The sequence below is a fragment of the Daktulosphaira vitifoliae genome, unplaced genomic scaffold, assembly GCF_025091365.1.
Source record: "Daktulosphaira vitifoliae isolate Bord-2020 unplaced genomic scaffold, ASM2509136v1 Scaffold_2, whole genome shotgun sequence".
In the NCBI taxonomy this organism is placed as follows: Eukaryota; Metazoa; Arthropoda; class Insecta; order Hemiptera; family Phylloxeridae; genus Daktulosphaira; species Daktulosphaira vitifoliae.
In genome coordinates this window covers 22,531,965-22,549,526 of record NW_026099573.1, presented here as the reverse complement: position 1 = coordinate 22,549,526, position 17,562 = coordinate 22,531,965, and the positions used below count along the sequence as shown (strand labels likewise).

At 25.4% G+C, this 17,562-nt stretch overlaps 1 protein-coding gene and 1 long non-coding RNA gene across 2 annotated transcripts in view; both read right to left on the bottom strand.

Annotated features, from left to right (window-relative positions):
• Nucleotides 1-11,280, bottom strand: part of LOC126899569 (gamma-butyrobetaine dioxygenase-like) — a 19,623-nt gene extending 8,343 nt beyond the window's left edge. The window contains exons 1-5 of the mRNA XM_050674607.1: nucleotides 10,732-11,280; nucleotides 8,033-8,235; nucleotides 6,107-6,241; nucleotides 2,868-2,973; nucleotides 2,032-2,234 (exon numbers count right to left, since the gene is read on the bottom strand). Coding sequence (XP_050530564.1) covers nucleotides 2,032-2,234; nucleotides 2,868-2,973; nucleotides 6,107-6,241; nucleotides 8,033-8,235; nucleotides 10,732-10,917 — 833 coding nt within the window. The 5' untranslated portion in view covers nucleotides 10,918-11,280. The remainder of the gene's footprint in view (nucleotides 1-2,031; nucleotides 2,235-2,867; nucleotides 2,974-6,106; nucleotides 6,242-8,032; nucleotides 8,236-10,731) is intronic.
• Nucleotides 11,281-16,179: 4,899 nt separating this feature from the next.
• LOC126899594 (uncharacterized) lies at nucleotides 16,180-16,799 on the bottom strand. Its single transcript, XR_007702624.1, has 3 exons — nucleotides 16,656-16,799; nucleotides 16,415-16,591; nucleotides 16,180-16,331 (listed from the first exon to the last, which is right to left on the bottom strand). It is a non-coding gene; the product is annotated as an uncharacterized LOC126899594 (long non-coding RNA).
• Nucleotides 16,800-17,562: the final 763 nt, after the last annotated feature.

The following is a 17,562-nucleotide window of genomic DNA, read 5'->3' as shown; positions in this document are numbered from 1 at the left end:
CACAATTTCATACTAAATTTAAAAACTATAATTAGTATTTATTCATATATTATATTTTAAAATCAAAGAACTACTAATCAGGATATAATTAAAGAAATAAGAGTTCATGTTGCTTTTAAAATATTTCACCAATTTCTCTAAAGGAAACACTATCTACAGATTTGCATCGAAGCGTTTCTTATGATAGTGATTTTAATCACTGTCAGATATCATCTATACTTGTCCCATCTATGCCTCGTCCACACTGTGCCTCGACCCCACTGTGCTACCGTTTTTTTTTAAATTATTTTATTTTAATAATAAATTTAACGAAACTTCATATTTTTATTACATAGTACAAATTTATTGTAAACTTTTCTTATTAGGACACATTGGGTCACTGCAATACCGTCTTGATAAAATTTTTACACAGATAAATATTTTTGAATCTTGTTTTGACCAGGCCAGAGGAAGATTTAAAAAATATAAGTGTCGATCTCTCAATAAAATATACTCTCTCAAAAAAAAAAAAAAAACTTATTTAACAAAGGTAAAAAAATTAATTAAGGACAAATTAAAAAATTGTATTTCTAATAAAAATATAGGATTAGTATTTTTTACAAAAAAAAAAAATCAGTCATAAATTTTGTGTAGTTTAATCGTATTATTCTAAATTTGAATCGTTTTCTATTTTCAATAATTATATTGACTATATGACGGATAGTGTGAACCGTATACGTATGCATTTAATACCAGAATCAACGTTGGATTACTTAAAATATTATTGCGTGACTTAGGACATAAGTACAATTTTATCTATGTTTTCGAACCTCGAACAATCTTTTGCGTAATAAATTATTAAGAAGAATTATATAGTTTTAAGGGATATTTAACATCATTTATTCGATACCATTGAACCCCGAAATACCGTTAATTATCCATTCCGCGATTTTATTCTTTCTATGCATTCTTTTCATTAATAACTATAACTATTATAACCATCCATACCCTATCATTATTATATTCTATAAACATTACTTAATTTCCTTTTTTTTCTTTTTGGTTTATTACTCAATAGGTTCAAGGAAAATCAAAAATTATGTAAAGATGAAAAATCTCAAAAACCAGTCTTTTCAACTATGCTCTAATTTTATGTCATATCGATAATTGTTTGTCTTATACAAGTGCTATAGCGATAGAAATAATATCGGGTTAATCTTTACCAATAATTTTTCCTTTATAAAATATCCTCGATTTATATTAGATTTGTAGAAATATTACTGTGTGTATAAGTGTCTTCAGTAGAATTACTATCGTCAACAAGTAATTAATACTCAAAGTACTCTAAGATAGATTGACAGGTAAGAAATTTAGATGCATAAGCTCACGCTTTTAACCTCATATTTCTAATTTTATACAGACCTTAGGGTAACCAATCCCGACATAACCAATCATACCCTAAGACCCTAAATTTAACCAACCTTTTACCATATATCCCTCTTTTTGTAGTTACTATACAACAGTGTCAAATATCACACAACTCTTTCATAATATAATTAAAACATCTATAATCTGAGAAACTTGATGTGATAGAACAAATCTGAAACCAGAAATGGAATCGGCAGCAAAATTATATATAAGATTCATTTAAATATATATATTTTTGTCCTGTATTATGAATAAAGTGCAATAGATATAAAATATAATAATTAATATTTTCTCTCTATAACACTTATTAAAATAGCATTTAAAAATAATTCTTAATTTATTATAAAATCACTAGTTTCAAAGTTTAATAGTCATACGATTCCTCTAGAATCAAATAACTTTTTATTAATATTGTAATACTAGTATGATTTTTTTTTAAGTATTGCAAGTTTTTTTGTGTTTTATAACATTTACTCGTTTAAATAAAACTCAATATAATTAAGCATCATTGGCAAACTTTATGTTTTTGTTATTCAATAAAAAACTTTAGTAATTAATCATAAATATACTTGCTGACTAAAAACTGAATAAATGTGATGTTAAAGGTCAATTTTGCAGGTATACCGTATAATTGGCGAATGGTGAACGCAATGGAAATTGTATCCATTGTCATGTCCGCGGTCTGTCCACATCACTGGAATAGTCGATAAAGCTTTGTATTGTGTCGGATATTTGTCCTTCATAAGTTCACACACGTAAAACCCATCAACGGTTTCACTTTCCCCGCCGGCGTTTTCCGGTTGAACTATGCAATGTAATAATATAACCTGCAAATATTCAATTGTGAAAAATAGCTACTACTACAGAAAAAATTACAAAACCTTTTACATTTACACTCGGGTAATTAAATGAAATTTTCATAATTTTTATAAAAACTTTACTAAGATATGCTTAAAAATACATGATAATTAAATTTTTCATTTATTATTTTTTGTTACTTAATTAAAGGTTCATATTGAGGGTTATAGAAGAGCTTAGACATTCCACAAAATAAGATGAATTGTTAAAACAGTAAACAAAATTTTATAATAAGATTTATATTTAGCTGTTCCAATAACGATTTGAAAGTTGCCTATTTAAACTTATCAATACAATATTGTTGTATAAAATAATTGACTAAAAAATAAATAAATTTAAAATAAAATGGATCTAATTAAATTATGATTGAATAAAAACAAAATTTTTATTTATTAAATTAATTTAATCACCAATAGTTTTTTGTAATAAATACAACTCAAATATTAAATATCGACAAAACTTATGTTTTATCCATTACAATGAATAATCAACTCTGTATTAGTTTTGTTATTTGGCCAAGCGTAAGTAATAAACATAATCTAAGAAACTTTAGCTCCATTTATACCATTTTACTATTTTTATTATATATGAACCGTACTTACTCCTGGCGCAAATTCGTAATATGGTAAATCTGTGTGAAGTTGTAAATAAGAAGACCTATATGCCAAATTGGTTGCATCCGTGTTCACTTCAACCCTAAATGTTTCTCTATAAAAATATGAAATTGTGAATTCTCAAATGTTTATGCATTAATTATATATTTTTCACTTGATATTGAGAAAGATAATTTAATCTATTTAATTTATATTTTTTTAGAGAATTTAAAAAAAAAAAAAAACTGTAGCACAGTGTTGACGTGACATAGATGAGACAAGTATAGATGACATTTGACAGTGATGAAATCACTTTCATAAGTAACGCTTTGATGAAAATCTGTAGACAGTGTTTAATTTTAAGAAATTTGTGCATAATTACAAATACAACATAAACTCCTATTTCTATAATTATATCCTGATTAGTAGTTATTATATTTAAGTATAATAAACAAATGACATATGAATAAATATTTATTATAGCAATTAAATATATTATCAAATTGATTTTTAATAATTTAGTATTATAAAAATTATAAAGTGGTTATTACTTTTATGGCAAACATATATAAAATGTGAAGGATATTATGTGCAGTATATTAGCATAAATAATTCTTTAAACACAGACTTACATAGAAATGATTTATTACGATATAAATACGAAAAATATGATAAGTGGTTTTAACGAAATTTTGGGTTTTTTTCATAAATTTACTTTAAATAGTAATTATTTAAGTAGCCGACTATATATCAGTCCAAACAAAACAATTTTTTTAATCTTCATAAAATTTTGTATTTAATGATATCAATTTTAAACTTGTAAGTTTAACCAAAAAAAGGTTAAAAATCCAATATTTTGAATTAGGAACTTTCATAAATATCAACTTTAAAGTACCAAAAAAATAGGTTAAACATGATATTTTGAATCGAAATGTTTCACGGATAGTTTGTCAAAAAAAGAGGCGATGGAAAAAATCTAATTGTAGTTATTCAATCCAAATGAGATAAAAATCAAACGAATTTTGAATTTGTTTTCTACCTCTAAAAAATTAAGAAAATAATGCAAAAAAGAAGCCATTGACAGATAGATTGAACGTCGTATCCCGAGAGTGAGACACCAACTCGACAAGCGTACACCAAACTCGTATGTGGATAAAAAGGACAATTTAAACTATTTCGAAAATTCAAAGTCGTTTCTTTTGACGTAGCAGGCAAAGTAAGTTTAAATTATATTAAATTAAAGTTAGATTCATGCAACTTTTATAAAATTCGGTGGACTTATTACTATGGTAAACCCTTGTAAGGTATTTTAATATAAAAAAGTTATTGAATTATAAAATCGAAAATGTTCATCAAAATCAGTCCAGTGAGAACTAAGAATAAGTGGTACAGAAACAAAAAAAAAACACATAGTAATATAAATATTTTATTAGCGCCGCATCGAAGCTAATAAATATATTAGCTTTAAAAACGATAAAACATAAACTTAATCTTGTATATTGGTCAATAATTATTTGGAAAATATATTTTAATTAATAAGTGTTATCAACTAATGTAATATTATGTTTCATAATGTATGGGTCTATAAATATTTAATAGTTACCAATGCTAAAGCCAATTTGTATCATAATATTGCTATTTTTGTGTATTCCAAAAAAATAAAAATATATGTTATACGCCCATTTACTGACTAGTGACATAAGTTACTATCATTTTTTATTCAAAAAATAAAATTGACACCTTTATAAAATATATGGGATAAATTAAAAAAAAACTTAATTGATAAATTGAGAAATATATGAAACTTAAAAATACAAACAATAATTTTCTTAGAAGAAATAATGCTAAAAAATAATTAATAGTTGTTAAACATATATGTAACTAAAATAACCTATGCATTATTTTTCAATATTTTATTTATTAGATTTGTATTCCTGTTCTAATTTAACAAGAAATAATACTAACGTGTTTTCTTGAAATGTGTAAATGGACTCCCAGAAGAATATACTATTCAAAATTCTTTTTTATTGGATATTTTAATGGTACCTTCTTTTGTTAGTATAAGGATTGTGATTTATTATTCACTATAATATGAATATTGAATAAAAAAATATTAAAAAAAAAAAAAAAATTGAGTAGTTTTAAAACAAATTAAACGTTTGATGATTTTACTTGTAAATGAAAAAAAAAAATTATTGGTATTTTCAACATCTAAACATATACTAAATTATTATATTATTATATATTGTGTAATAAAATAGTTTTGTAAATATTGATATTAAATAAATATTGTACGCAATCCCATCAAGAGTATTATATCACATCAAGTATAGCAAATACCTAAAACCCTGTATGACCTATGATCTTCATTGTGTGTGATGCAATAAAGCAAGCTTTGTTGGATTTAATAGCTATTTATCACAATTTGGTTTTTTAACGTTATCGTGACGTAGATCGTAGACAGGAGAAAATATATTTTACGCATATATTTTAAATTTAATGGTAAATCGAATAATAAAATATAAAAGGATCGACGACGATGGAATATTTTTCATAACTTTTTCGCCAATACATATTTTGGTCGATTTTATTGTATTACTTTTTTTTGTTTTTTTTCTAGTATCACACCGTAATAATGAATATGTTTACTTATTATATTAAGTTCTATTGATTATTTGAAAATTTCATTGCATACTCATACGGTTTTTAATATTACAATATACCTATTTCAGCACTTTATTTTATCCACTTAAACAAAGTTTACTTTGCGTATTACATATCAGTAACGGATTTTTGGAGTGGGGTGATCCTCAGAACCTTCAAGCCCCCAATATTCGTAAATTCTATTTTATTATTTTTCATATCAACTTTAAATTTATAACAATAATTTGTAGAACTTTCAATAGTGAAACCTAATATTTTAATCATAAATTTGCATTTTTTAGTTGAATTTATTTAATTTAGAAGTGGTGTAATATTCATAATGATATATGTGTACCCAAATTAATCAATTGACTAAAAAATGATCAATTGTTATCAACATACAAAAATGTTCGTTTTAAGCAATTTAACCAAAGTATTTTTTATTTTAAATATAAAACAATCAAAAATTATTTATCAAATTAAAATTTACACTGAAATAGACAAAAAGTGTTTAGTAAGTTAGGTGAAATCGTATAATAATTTAAAAATATTTCAAGTACTCCTTTTGAGGTAAAATACATTTGAATAATTTAGCAATTACTTACCCATAATGAGTTCTTTTTAAAAATCCTACTCTTTCCGCTAATTCCTTAACACGGTTCTCAGCCAACCCACAGTCTTTAATTATGGCGATGCCGTATGTTGCTAATGAGTCTAACCATGTTAACAATGTATCGTCTCTGTTGAAAAACGTCTCAGAATTAATACAAGAATATAAAAATATAATCTGATAATATATACATTTATAAATGTTGTTTTTACAAGTATGAAACAAAATTATAAAATTTATCCATTTTAGTCATAATCAAGTAAATTTATCTTTCAATCTTAGATTGTGTACTTGAAAGATACCTATAATTTTAATAATTTAAGCTGTTTTCTTTTCTATTACTAATGGATATACTAATGTTCAAAAAAAAAAAAACTTAAATAATATTTTAGAAATAATTTACACGTTTGTTGGTAAATTTAGTATAAGTAGATGTTTATAAGTTGTACAACTGTAAACATATCATTAAAATTTCATATTAAAAAAGTTATTTTTTGCGATAATCGTTTACATTAATTGTAGCCACAGAAAGAGCCATGATATATTAAAAACATTATGATATTTTTGCTTATTTAACAGTAAAAAAAATTTTCAAATTCAGAAGATATCAAATATTATACATAAAATATCTAAAATAATTTTAATTAGGCCAAGTTTTTAAGCACAAATTTGTTTAAATATCATTATTACTTATTTTATCATTTTGAAATCGATGCACATTCGCATATTTGAATTTTAAATAAAAGTCAATAAAAAGAAGACATTTAATGTTTTGAATGTAAGTATTAAATGTTCTTATAAACCAATACAAAGTGAGTCGCAAAAAATGTTAGCGTGAATGAGAAAATGTTAAAATGCGTTGAAACCATAACACTAAGGGGTACACTTTCAGAAATATAATTTACATAATATACTCTAGTGTTGAAATGTTAATGGTTTTTATGTAATTTAAAACTTCGGTTGAAAACCTACAAAAATGTTGAATTCCAAAAATATTTATGTAATTTCGCTAAGTATCAAAACTTTTGTTTTATTCAAAGTAAAAGCAAATTCTGAAATATGAGAATTCAATAGAAAATCAGAAAACAATTTGATGAGAATTAATTTTCTACGAACACTCACAAGAAGTTGAATTTCAGTTTGAAAACTATAAAATCTAGTTAACCCGTCGCGTGTTTCTGCGATTTGCCACCTATTGTAGATAGTTGTCATAAATCAGAAACCTTAGCGCGAGCGTACTCACAAACTTCCTAAAGTTTCACGGAGATAGGGAGAATGGTGTAGTAATACATAAAGAATAGGCACACATTCGTTTATTTATATATATACATACATATAGATTATATTATATACTATTGCGTTATCATTTTACACAAAACAGTTTGAATTTTTTATAAAATTTTGTTAAAAAATGATTAAAAGTGAGAACGTTTTTTTTATACGTTTATAATACAAAATTTATAAGAACTTGCAATAATATACGACAAAACTATTTTACCGAAACATAGAAACCTATTAATTCATAAAATGTCAGCAAATACTGTATTATTAAAACCACCCCGCAAACTAAAATGGAAATGGTATAGAATTAATCTGAATAACTAACAAATAAAATATACTAGTTAAAGTTTTATTCAATAATTCATCTACTCATAATTTTAAATGATGTCAATTTGACAATGTTTAATGCATTATTTATTACTATTTGTCTTGAAAAATAAAAATATTAGTTTTTTTTTAATTTTCTGGGTAGATTAAAATTAACGCGTAATTGAATAACCGTATTGTTGAGGTATTTATTTTACTGGCGGTTTACCCAAAAATTCTATAGATTTAACGTCATAAGGTGTAAATTAATCGTACTTTACCGAAAACTGATGTTTATAGTAAGGAATAGCTATAAATAATTGGTAATTTGAACCTTTTGATAATATCGTCGTATTTAAACGACCGTAAAATAGATGAAAACGTTTCAGCGGTCCATTTGACTCGCCGCTGATGTTCCAAGTGGTGTTGTTGACCGCCATTAAACTTTCTCACCGATAGCCATTGTAAACCATAAGTACTTTCATGACCGTCATCCCATTTTACGTAAAGTTCGTCACCTTCATTGTTACTAGAAACCTGAAAATTGAAAACCAAAATACATTCCTATATTTCAACATGAAAAATAATTTATTATTTAACAATATAAAAAGAAACTACTTCTACTGCGTGTCAGTTGTTAGTGTTCTAATCATACTTGAATATTGTCAATATTGATCTATAATTTATTAGCAAGACCATATGAAATAATAACGTCTTCCTCATGTTTAGAGGTACAGGTGTTTTCCTGCTCTGCCGGTAAATTTATAATTATTTGAAAATTATTCAAGTCAACACATTAATAATTGGTATTGCATTAATAAATCGAAAACTAATGTGTATTTTACTACAATTATTATTATTATTTTTTGGTGATATTCAATCAATTTTGGATTGGTCAATTTTTATTTCGAGACGTTTAAAAAATATTACAAAGGGGAAAGATGTCCAATTGATTATTTAATTATCACATTTCAATATTTTCCCCTAAACACATACCTATAAGGATTGTTTGTATAAAAATGAACAATGAAAAATTGTATATAAATTGAAAACTTAGTGTTAAAGATGTTAGGGTCATTGTTTGATAGTGTCTGTAACATGGTAGGTGACTAATATTTAATTCATCTCGTATATAAAACAACAATACTTCAATATTATGGTTTAATTTAATACATTTTTAACGTAAAAAATACTTGTCCAAAAATTACTCTTGACCTCTTTCATGAATAAAAGATTCATAATGCTCTTGATTTATGTTCAAGGCGTGGTGTACTACGTGTACTAGAGTTATTGCAACTACAGTAAGCAAGTCATGTTGTAATATAATATATCTAAATGTCAAGTATTATACTAGTGCGTACGTTGTATGTGTTTAAATAAAGTTAGTTAATGTAAATGACAATTTATGGGTCACAAATTATGACCTATAATTGTTTTTTTTTTTTTGAGAAAATGTATTTCTGTAGTGCAGAAAAGATATTGCAATATTGAATTTTCAGAAATGTATAGATTAAATTACTCGAAAATAATTATTCCGTGAAACCATTTACTTGAATAGTTAGTGGTTTTTTTTCGGAAATAACGAATAGCAAAACAATGTTATCAATTTTTCATTTAGGTACTGGTAACTTAATGATAACTAGTAATTATTTTAATAAAAAATTCATTAATTTAACATTATTAGCTTCGATGCGAAGCTGAGAAGGTATTAGTTTTACTATGATGTGTTTTTTTTTTTTGTGCCTGTTACCACTTTTTCTCAGCTCTCACCGAACAGATTTCTTTCAACGATACGTCAAAAGATCACAAATCGTATCTAGTCGAAAACATTACCCTCAAAAATTGAAAAAAATTCCCTCGTTCCCCGTAAATGGGTGAAACCTTCAAAAAAATCACAAATTTAAAAATCGCTAATTTTCGACATTTTTTCAATTTTTTTTACTAAAAACTGCCGTTACTTTTTCAAAAATGAACATATGAATATAATTTTTTTTTTTATAGATGCTTGATGTCTATACTTATCATTTGGTATATTTTTTTTGTAAATCTGACACTTAACCTGCCCACAGGGAGGGATTTAAAATGACAACTTTTTCACGAAAAATTAACTTTTTCAACTTAACTATTGAAAATGTTCCGGAAGGTCTGACACTTTTATATATATCTTAAATTAAAGCTAATGTAATGTACATTATTATGAAAAAAATTTGACCTCTGAACTTGTCTTCGTGGTGAAAATGGCTACCGAATGCTATTTTTGTGTGAAAATTCTTGATTTTATTTTTTACATTTTTTACTTTATAATGCTATAACTTATTGAAAAGTGTATGAATCAACACAATTTTTTTATGAGAAATAATATTTTTTAATAATCCCTTTTTCATTCAGGATATTAATAAGAAAATAGCAGATCATGTAGCTTTTGGAATAATCTACCATTTTTTTAAAATTAAATACTATCTAAAGCGTTTTTTTTTTTATAGTGATTTTAATCACTATCAGATATCATTATACTTGATCGAACTATGCCACGTCACCACTGTGCCGCGACCCCCCTGTGCTGGTTTTTTTTATTCTTATATTTAAAATATTATTTAATTGGATTTGTTGTCTACTAGTTAATTTGCTACGCCATTAATTACATATATGTAATAATGAAAAACTTACAACAGTTAAATCCTAATAATATCTAACGGAAAAAATGTATTTAAAATTTTTTTTGGACATTTTATGGAGCATTACACTATAAAAAGTAATTTGCTTTCATATTTACGTAAGATATTAACGCCTATTTCTTATTTTTAACAGTAAATTTATAGAACATTTGAAATGTCGACAAGTTAAACCTAGACTAGTTTAAGAAAAATTGTCACTGAGTTTTTATTTAGATTTCTAAAAATATTTTTTTCGTCTACTTCAAAGTTTTTATGATAATTTCTTAAAACAATGAAAAAAGTAATTATAATCGCATTGTTTATCGTATAATTTTATATTTGCAAATCAATAATATGAAAATTAATTAATTAAACTCACTCGATAATCAACAGGTGTAGAGTGAAATTTCAGGTCTCTTATCACAAGTTTCCTGGCTCCAGACGTATTGGACGCACATTCCGGACACTGGCAGTTGTTTTTTAACCACACTAAAGGGTAGGCGGAACATAGCCCGTCCGCTATGCTTCGTAAACGGATTTCCGAGTTTTCGACGGATACTTCCATAAGAACGAGGGTTTTATTTATTTAGAGTTTCAGAAGTAATTCACTCCGCCACTGTACGAATAACTGATTGCGACAACGTTAACTATATTTTTGTGTAAATTGATCGCACACTGTTTGCACTGAAAACGTTTGACGATAGCCCGTTGGTTGTCGGCAATAATTAATAATTTTTTTTTGACGCGGAGAGGCTATGCCAGGGAACTAACAGGCACGTGTAGACTATTACCAGTGCAGTCCGACTGTTTTAAGTAGGCTATTCATACGTAGGCACGTCCGAGTAAAAAAAATGTCGCTTTCGTGGTTAGCATACGAAACAAGTGGCTATTATTGATTACTCTAATGTATTTCTACGATAATGTATTAGAATGTTATTGCTATTATTTCGGGATTAAGTACCTACGTAGGTGTCTGATAATCGGCAACGTCGAGTTAGCGATTTGTGTGGTGTGGGAACATGTCGACCACGTAGGTCATGACCCTTAATCTTCCGTTAAATTGCATAATAGTAATAGTATTATGTAAATGTTTGTTCAATCGATTTACTTTTAGCTGTCAAGGTCACTGATGGTCTTAAGTATCAATATAATTTATGTCATCAATTTAGATTAAATTTAATCCAAAACACTAAATACTCTTAAATAAATGTATAATTACAATTATAAACATTTTTGAACCAATAAACTTATTTATTTTTTTAATTACTTTTCAAGTTATAAGTGGGAAAAGTTATTAATCCGATAATAATATTCAAAATATTACAACTTAATATTAATTAAAGATAACGATTAAAAATGTTGTTTCTTTCTCAATAACTAAAAATCAATTCATTTTTATTTCATACGTCCAATTATAATGCAAAACAATTCGTGCAACATTAGACAACTTAAATATTGAAGTAAAATTAAATTAAAGCAAACGTTTAGTATTTTTCAAATTTGTTTTAGAATGACGTTAATAAAACAATGACACGCGATGACATATTTCTGTGGGGGAGAGCAAAATATTTTTTTAAATATTTAGTTTTACTATCCGGTCAACAGATTCAGTTTTGTGAGAGGGGCACTGAGGTATTTGACTAAGAAACTGCTATTTGAAGGCTTCACCATTGGCGCAACGAATTAGCTCCTTAAAAAATTTAAAATATTATGTGTGTTACTATGTATATACAATTTATATTATACATGTGTAGTGTTTTTTAGAGTAGGGAGTAATTACAATTAGCGTCTTCAAAAATTTCATTCTAATAGAGCCATAAGTGCTAATAAAAAAAAAAAATTATAAATAAAATATGTTTTGGTAGTTTTATGTATTATTTATATAATTAAATCTCTATAAATTGTATAAATAAAACCAAACTTACATGTTATTCACATATAAACATAATGCTCCTAATCCTCTAGAATTTCTAGTAAAATTTATTAAAAATATATTTTTTATCTTTTAATTAAACAAATTTAATTTTGCAAAATTTCAGGATACACAAGGATTATAAAAATTTATCTAGCCGAAATTGAGTAAGTATGTATTATTAAGAGATCTACGCCAATACTTTTTGAATTATGACTTGGTCAAAATAAATTTCAAAAATGTCTGTAACTATGTAGAAATTTATAGAGATCGTATTGTGTTGGTTTAATGTGTTCCGACGCTGACGCCATTAAAAGGTACGGTACAATATTCACGAAGACAAAAATCCATTATAAGAAATATCTTCGTAAGTTCCTCGGCCTTGTCTGACAATGTAATATTCTTTACTTAAATCTATCAAATTAAAATAAAGATATAGCTTTGGGATAGCTACCTATTATGTATTGGCTTACAAAAATATTCTAACCTACACGTAATAAATTCCCATACGTCAGTATGGCATTTATAATATATACGTTCATTTTATACATAAGTAATGTAATTTTAGCAACTAAATATTAAAAATTTGTACACAAATATATCACTTAAATCACTATTTATCAAAAATTTCCCTGTATTGCTACGTTTAAAATTTAAATACATGTATATAAAATATCGAAATTTTTTTTTAATAGTGTAATATTCTACAACCTAATTCAAGAATTATATTAAGTTGTAACCTGTACTTTTAACTGTCGGCGTGATGACTCTTGGAATAAGGTTATAGTATAAGATATTCAATAAAAAAACTCTAGTCACTCGTTTTTCTTACATAAATAATTATTATGTTGATAAAATTATTTTTAGTATTTTTTAGTTCCACGTATTTCTCAAATTATCAGTATTATGAATCAGTATTAATCTCAATCTTAAAATGGTTTCAGTTTTATTTATTTTTGTTGCAACATACAAATTTAACTAGATCACAAAATAAAAATCATCTAATTAAGAAAATAACTAGTCGATAATAACTTTCAACCTATTATTTCGAAAGTTATTACCATTTGAGACTGGAGATGCGGCACAGATCTGTCAATATTTATTGCAATTTACTATGATTATATTTATACATGTATTTATCGGAGGCGCATCTCTCCTTCCATATGAATACAAAAATAGTAATAACTTTTTAAGTACTAGTTCAAAAGGCGACTAGCAATTTTTTTGATTAGATTATTTTTATTTTGTAATCTAGTTAAATATGTATGTTGTCATTAAAAAAAATAAAGTCGACATGTTTAATAGATATAAGGCATGTATTAAAAAAATTACTGAATAATTGAGAAATATACTAAACTAAAAAATACCAAAAATAATTTTCTTGACAAATATTTTTTTAAGAGAAATTGAGTAGCTAACGTTAAAAATACCTCTGTATAATCTTTACTACAAGGATATTAATATAATTTGTCTAGTGAAACGTATTATCAGTATATCACTTTCATAACTACTTTTACTGTTTAAAAATATAAGATCAAAGACCATTTTTAATATAAATCTATCTAATAATGTTTCAGTATAAGAAAAATTGTTTTTCAACCGTCGAAATGAAATATTACTTTGTTCTATTATTATTACATTACCCTATTCTACTTTAAATTTCAATCTATTATCTATAAATATTTTATGAAATAAAATGATATATCATCAAGTATTGTTTTTGTTCTTATGAATTGTTTACAATTAAGGAAGCTTACTAAGTTCAGTGAGAATTGCGTCGTGTCTCGGTGGGTAGGTACGAGAGTTCGATACCTTTTCACTGGACTATGTATATTTTCCCGTCCTCTGTAACACATGCATAGTTTTTCAGAGAAGACATTAAAGATAAAAAAAAAATAGAGTAATAATCACTTCTGGACAAATACTTTGGAAGTTATTAGCAGTTTAAAATATAAACTGGAGGTTTATCAAAAAAATATTGAAGTTTATTGGCAGAAGATCTTTAGTTAAATAAAATGATTGATATTGTTACATTTTTGATCTACCAAAATCAAGATCAACTATTTGTTATCTTAATACTGCCGTAACTTTTTCAAAAATGAACATATGAATATAATTTTTTTTTTATAGATGCTTGATGTCTATACTTATCATTTGGTATATTTTTTTTGTAAATCTGTCACTTAACCTGCCCACAGGGGGGGATTTAAAATGACAACTTTTTCACAACAAATTTACTTTTTCAACATATGATATATGTTGAATATAACGGAAAATGTTCCGGTAGGTCTGACACTTTTATATATATCTTAAATTAAAGCTAATGTAATATACTTTAATTTGAAAAAAAAAATTTGACCTCTGGACTTGTCTTCACGGCGAAAATGGCTACCGAATGCTATTTTCGTATGAAAATTCTCGATTTTATTATTTATATTATATTTAACTTTATAATGCTATAACTTATTGAAAAGTTTATGGATCCACACAATTTTTTTATGAGAAATAATATTTTTTAATAAACCCTTTTTCATTCGAAATACTTTATCTTAATTGAGATATTAATAAGGAACCAGCAGATCAAGTAGCTTTTGGAATAAAACACTAATTTTTTTAAAATTAAACACTATCTAAAGATTTGCATCGAAGCGTTTATTTTTGATAGTGATTTTAATCACTGTCAGATATCATTATACTTGATCCAACTATGCCACGTCACCACTGTGACGCGACCCCCCTGTGCTGGGCTTTTATTGTACATTTTTAGTACATGAAAAAAAAATTTTTGTGTGGAAAAGGGTTAAACATTATATAGTTCGGAGAACCATACTATAATAAAATCAATCATCTTAGTTGGTAATTCTAACAAGTACGTTTAGTTAGAATAACTGAATCGTTTCGGTTGGAATTATGATAATACTTACCGTCGTGTTCGGTTAAAACAACTGCAAAATGTAGTTCATAATTATACAACATAGTGGTTAATAATGAATCAATAATTCAGGTATAAAATTAATGAAATCATCATAACGGAAAAATGGCGTTTGGCGATTATTATTATATTTAAATGGTATTATGATTTATCAAATTTAAACAATGTTAAAATTGTACTTATCGGTTATCAGGACAAATATATTTTAAGGGGTTAATAGGACTAATATAAAATATATTTATATAAGTTTAATTAATGTTTTTAGAATGATTTTAAAATAATTAAAGCAAGTTTTTTTTAATCAAGGTCTCGTAATTATGAATAATTACTGTACAATTAAAAAATATATATATTATTTAATATTCAAGACAAATCTGTGTTGTAAATTTCTGTAATGACTAAATACACTGATGATTAAAAGTACATAACTACAGGGGGACATTTTTTTTTATTATTTTCAAAAAAAAATTCATCAAAAGTGATGTTTACAATATAATTTATAGTTATATCAATTAAAAAATTGTTTTATTAACTATTATATAAAGTTTATAATTATAATAAATAGAATTATTTCAAATTTTATAAAAAAAAAACGCTTATTTTTTAAATTAAAAAACTATTTAACGACAAAAGATCAATAATTATTTTTGTAAGCAAATTTATTTAATTTGAGATTTGATAGATTTAATTCATTTTTAATTAAAATTAATAATGACTATTAATTTTTGTATTTTTTAAGTTTAAAAAAGGCGTACATTGAAAAATCAATAATTTGTTTAATGGAAACTTTACCACAAAAATTACTTCTTATTTTTTAATATGCCATGAAGTTTAGAAAAACGTTCTTTTTGTGTTTAAGATTTGCTGACTAAAATTTTAGTACCTTATTAATTTTATGAAAAATATATATAAATATATTTTGTTCATGTTAATCACAAAAAATATTTTCGTATGTAAGGTAGGTCAGTATTATAAAGAACAAGTTGTTTTTATGAAAAAATATGAAGGTTTTTATTTAATTTAAATTCTTCAAGATAGTTTAAGTTAATATAACAGAAATATTTAAAAATATAATAAAGTGAAGTTTGAAGCTTACAATCATGATTCTTCTTTTCCGTGAAAACAATTAAACCAGCTAAAAAGTAATGTTAAAAAGTAAAGTTTCATTAGTTACATATTTTTTATTTTTATGATTTATAGTATTTTTATTTTGCTTACAGAAGTGTAGAAAATTTAGTGAGATTATCTGCGGAGAAGAGTGTATGGAGTGTAGACTCCCCACGAGTATGAAGGATAAGAGTAGATAGATGGATAGACGACTGGAGCGGTTGGATAAGTGTAGATGATTTGAGAAGAAACGACGGCGATAAGAGCCAAGGCGGCAACAACCAACAACTAGAGAAATAATATCGCATTTAATTAAATTAAAAAAAAATGTGCTTTAAAATTTATGACTTACCATTAACTTGTACATGATGTAATTGATTTTGGAATCGTTCGTTTGAACTGAGAGAATAAGTACTTGTAAGGCGTTGTGATGACTTCGGATCACTGATAGCTGAAATTAATGTAAATAGTGGTATTTATACTTTTTCAATAAAAATGGGACAATTTCAGCGTTTCATTGATGAATATAAAATAAGGAGATGTTTCAGACGTATTCAATAAATTTATTATTAATGTTATTTGTTTACATTATTATTCTACTACATAAAAATATTTGATAAACTATGGATATCAAACCAGTTTACGTGTGATTAAAGTTATATAAAGTATAAAAACTGTATAATTTAAATCAAGTGTCGCCACAATTATAGCTGAACTTCATTTTATAATCCGTAAGTTGTAATAATATCACTAGAAAACCTTGACCGCTAGACAATTTTTAAGTTAAGTAGATTAAACTAAAATGATATCCTTGACATTTAGCACTTGAAAATAGTGTACAAAATTGTTTGTTTATATATTTTTGGGTATTTTTAGTGATATTTCTTGGAAACTTGATCGAAACAACTTAATTATATAATCATGACTGCAAAGAAAATTATTAAATATGCTTTATGACTATACGTTGCCTACTAAACATTTATTTTTTTATAATCGAGTTAGATATTTTTCAATTATTAATACAGTTGTACTTATTATGAATAACTTTTTCTGAAGATCTTCTGACTGTCAAAAAAAACATCATTTTATTATTACCAAAATATTATTCGTTAAAACGCAATTAAGGTGTCGTATATAAATAGATACTTTAATCTTGTTAATCTAAGTTAATCTAAGTTAAATATTAAAAAATAATTAACATAATCTAGTTTGAATATTTATATTTGATGTTAAAAGAGGTTGTATTTTAATATAATATC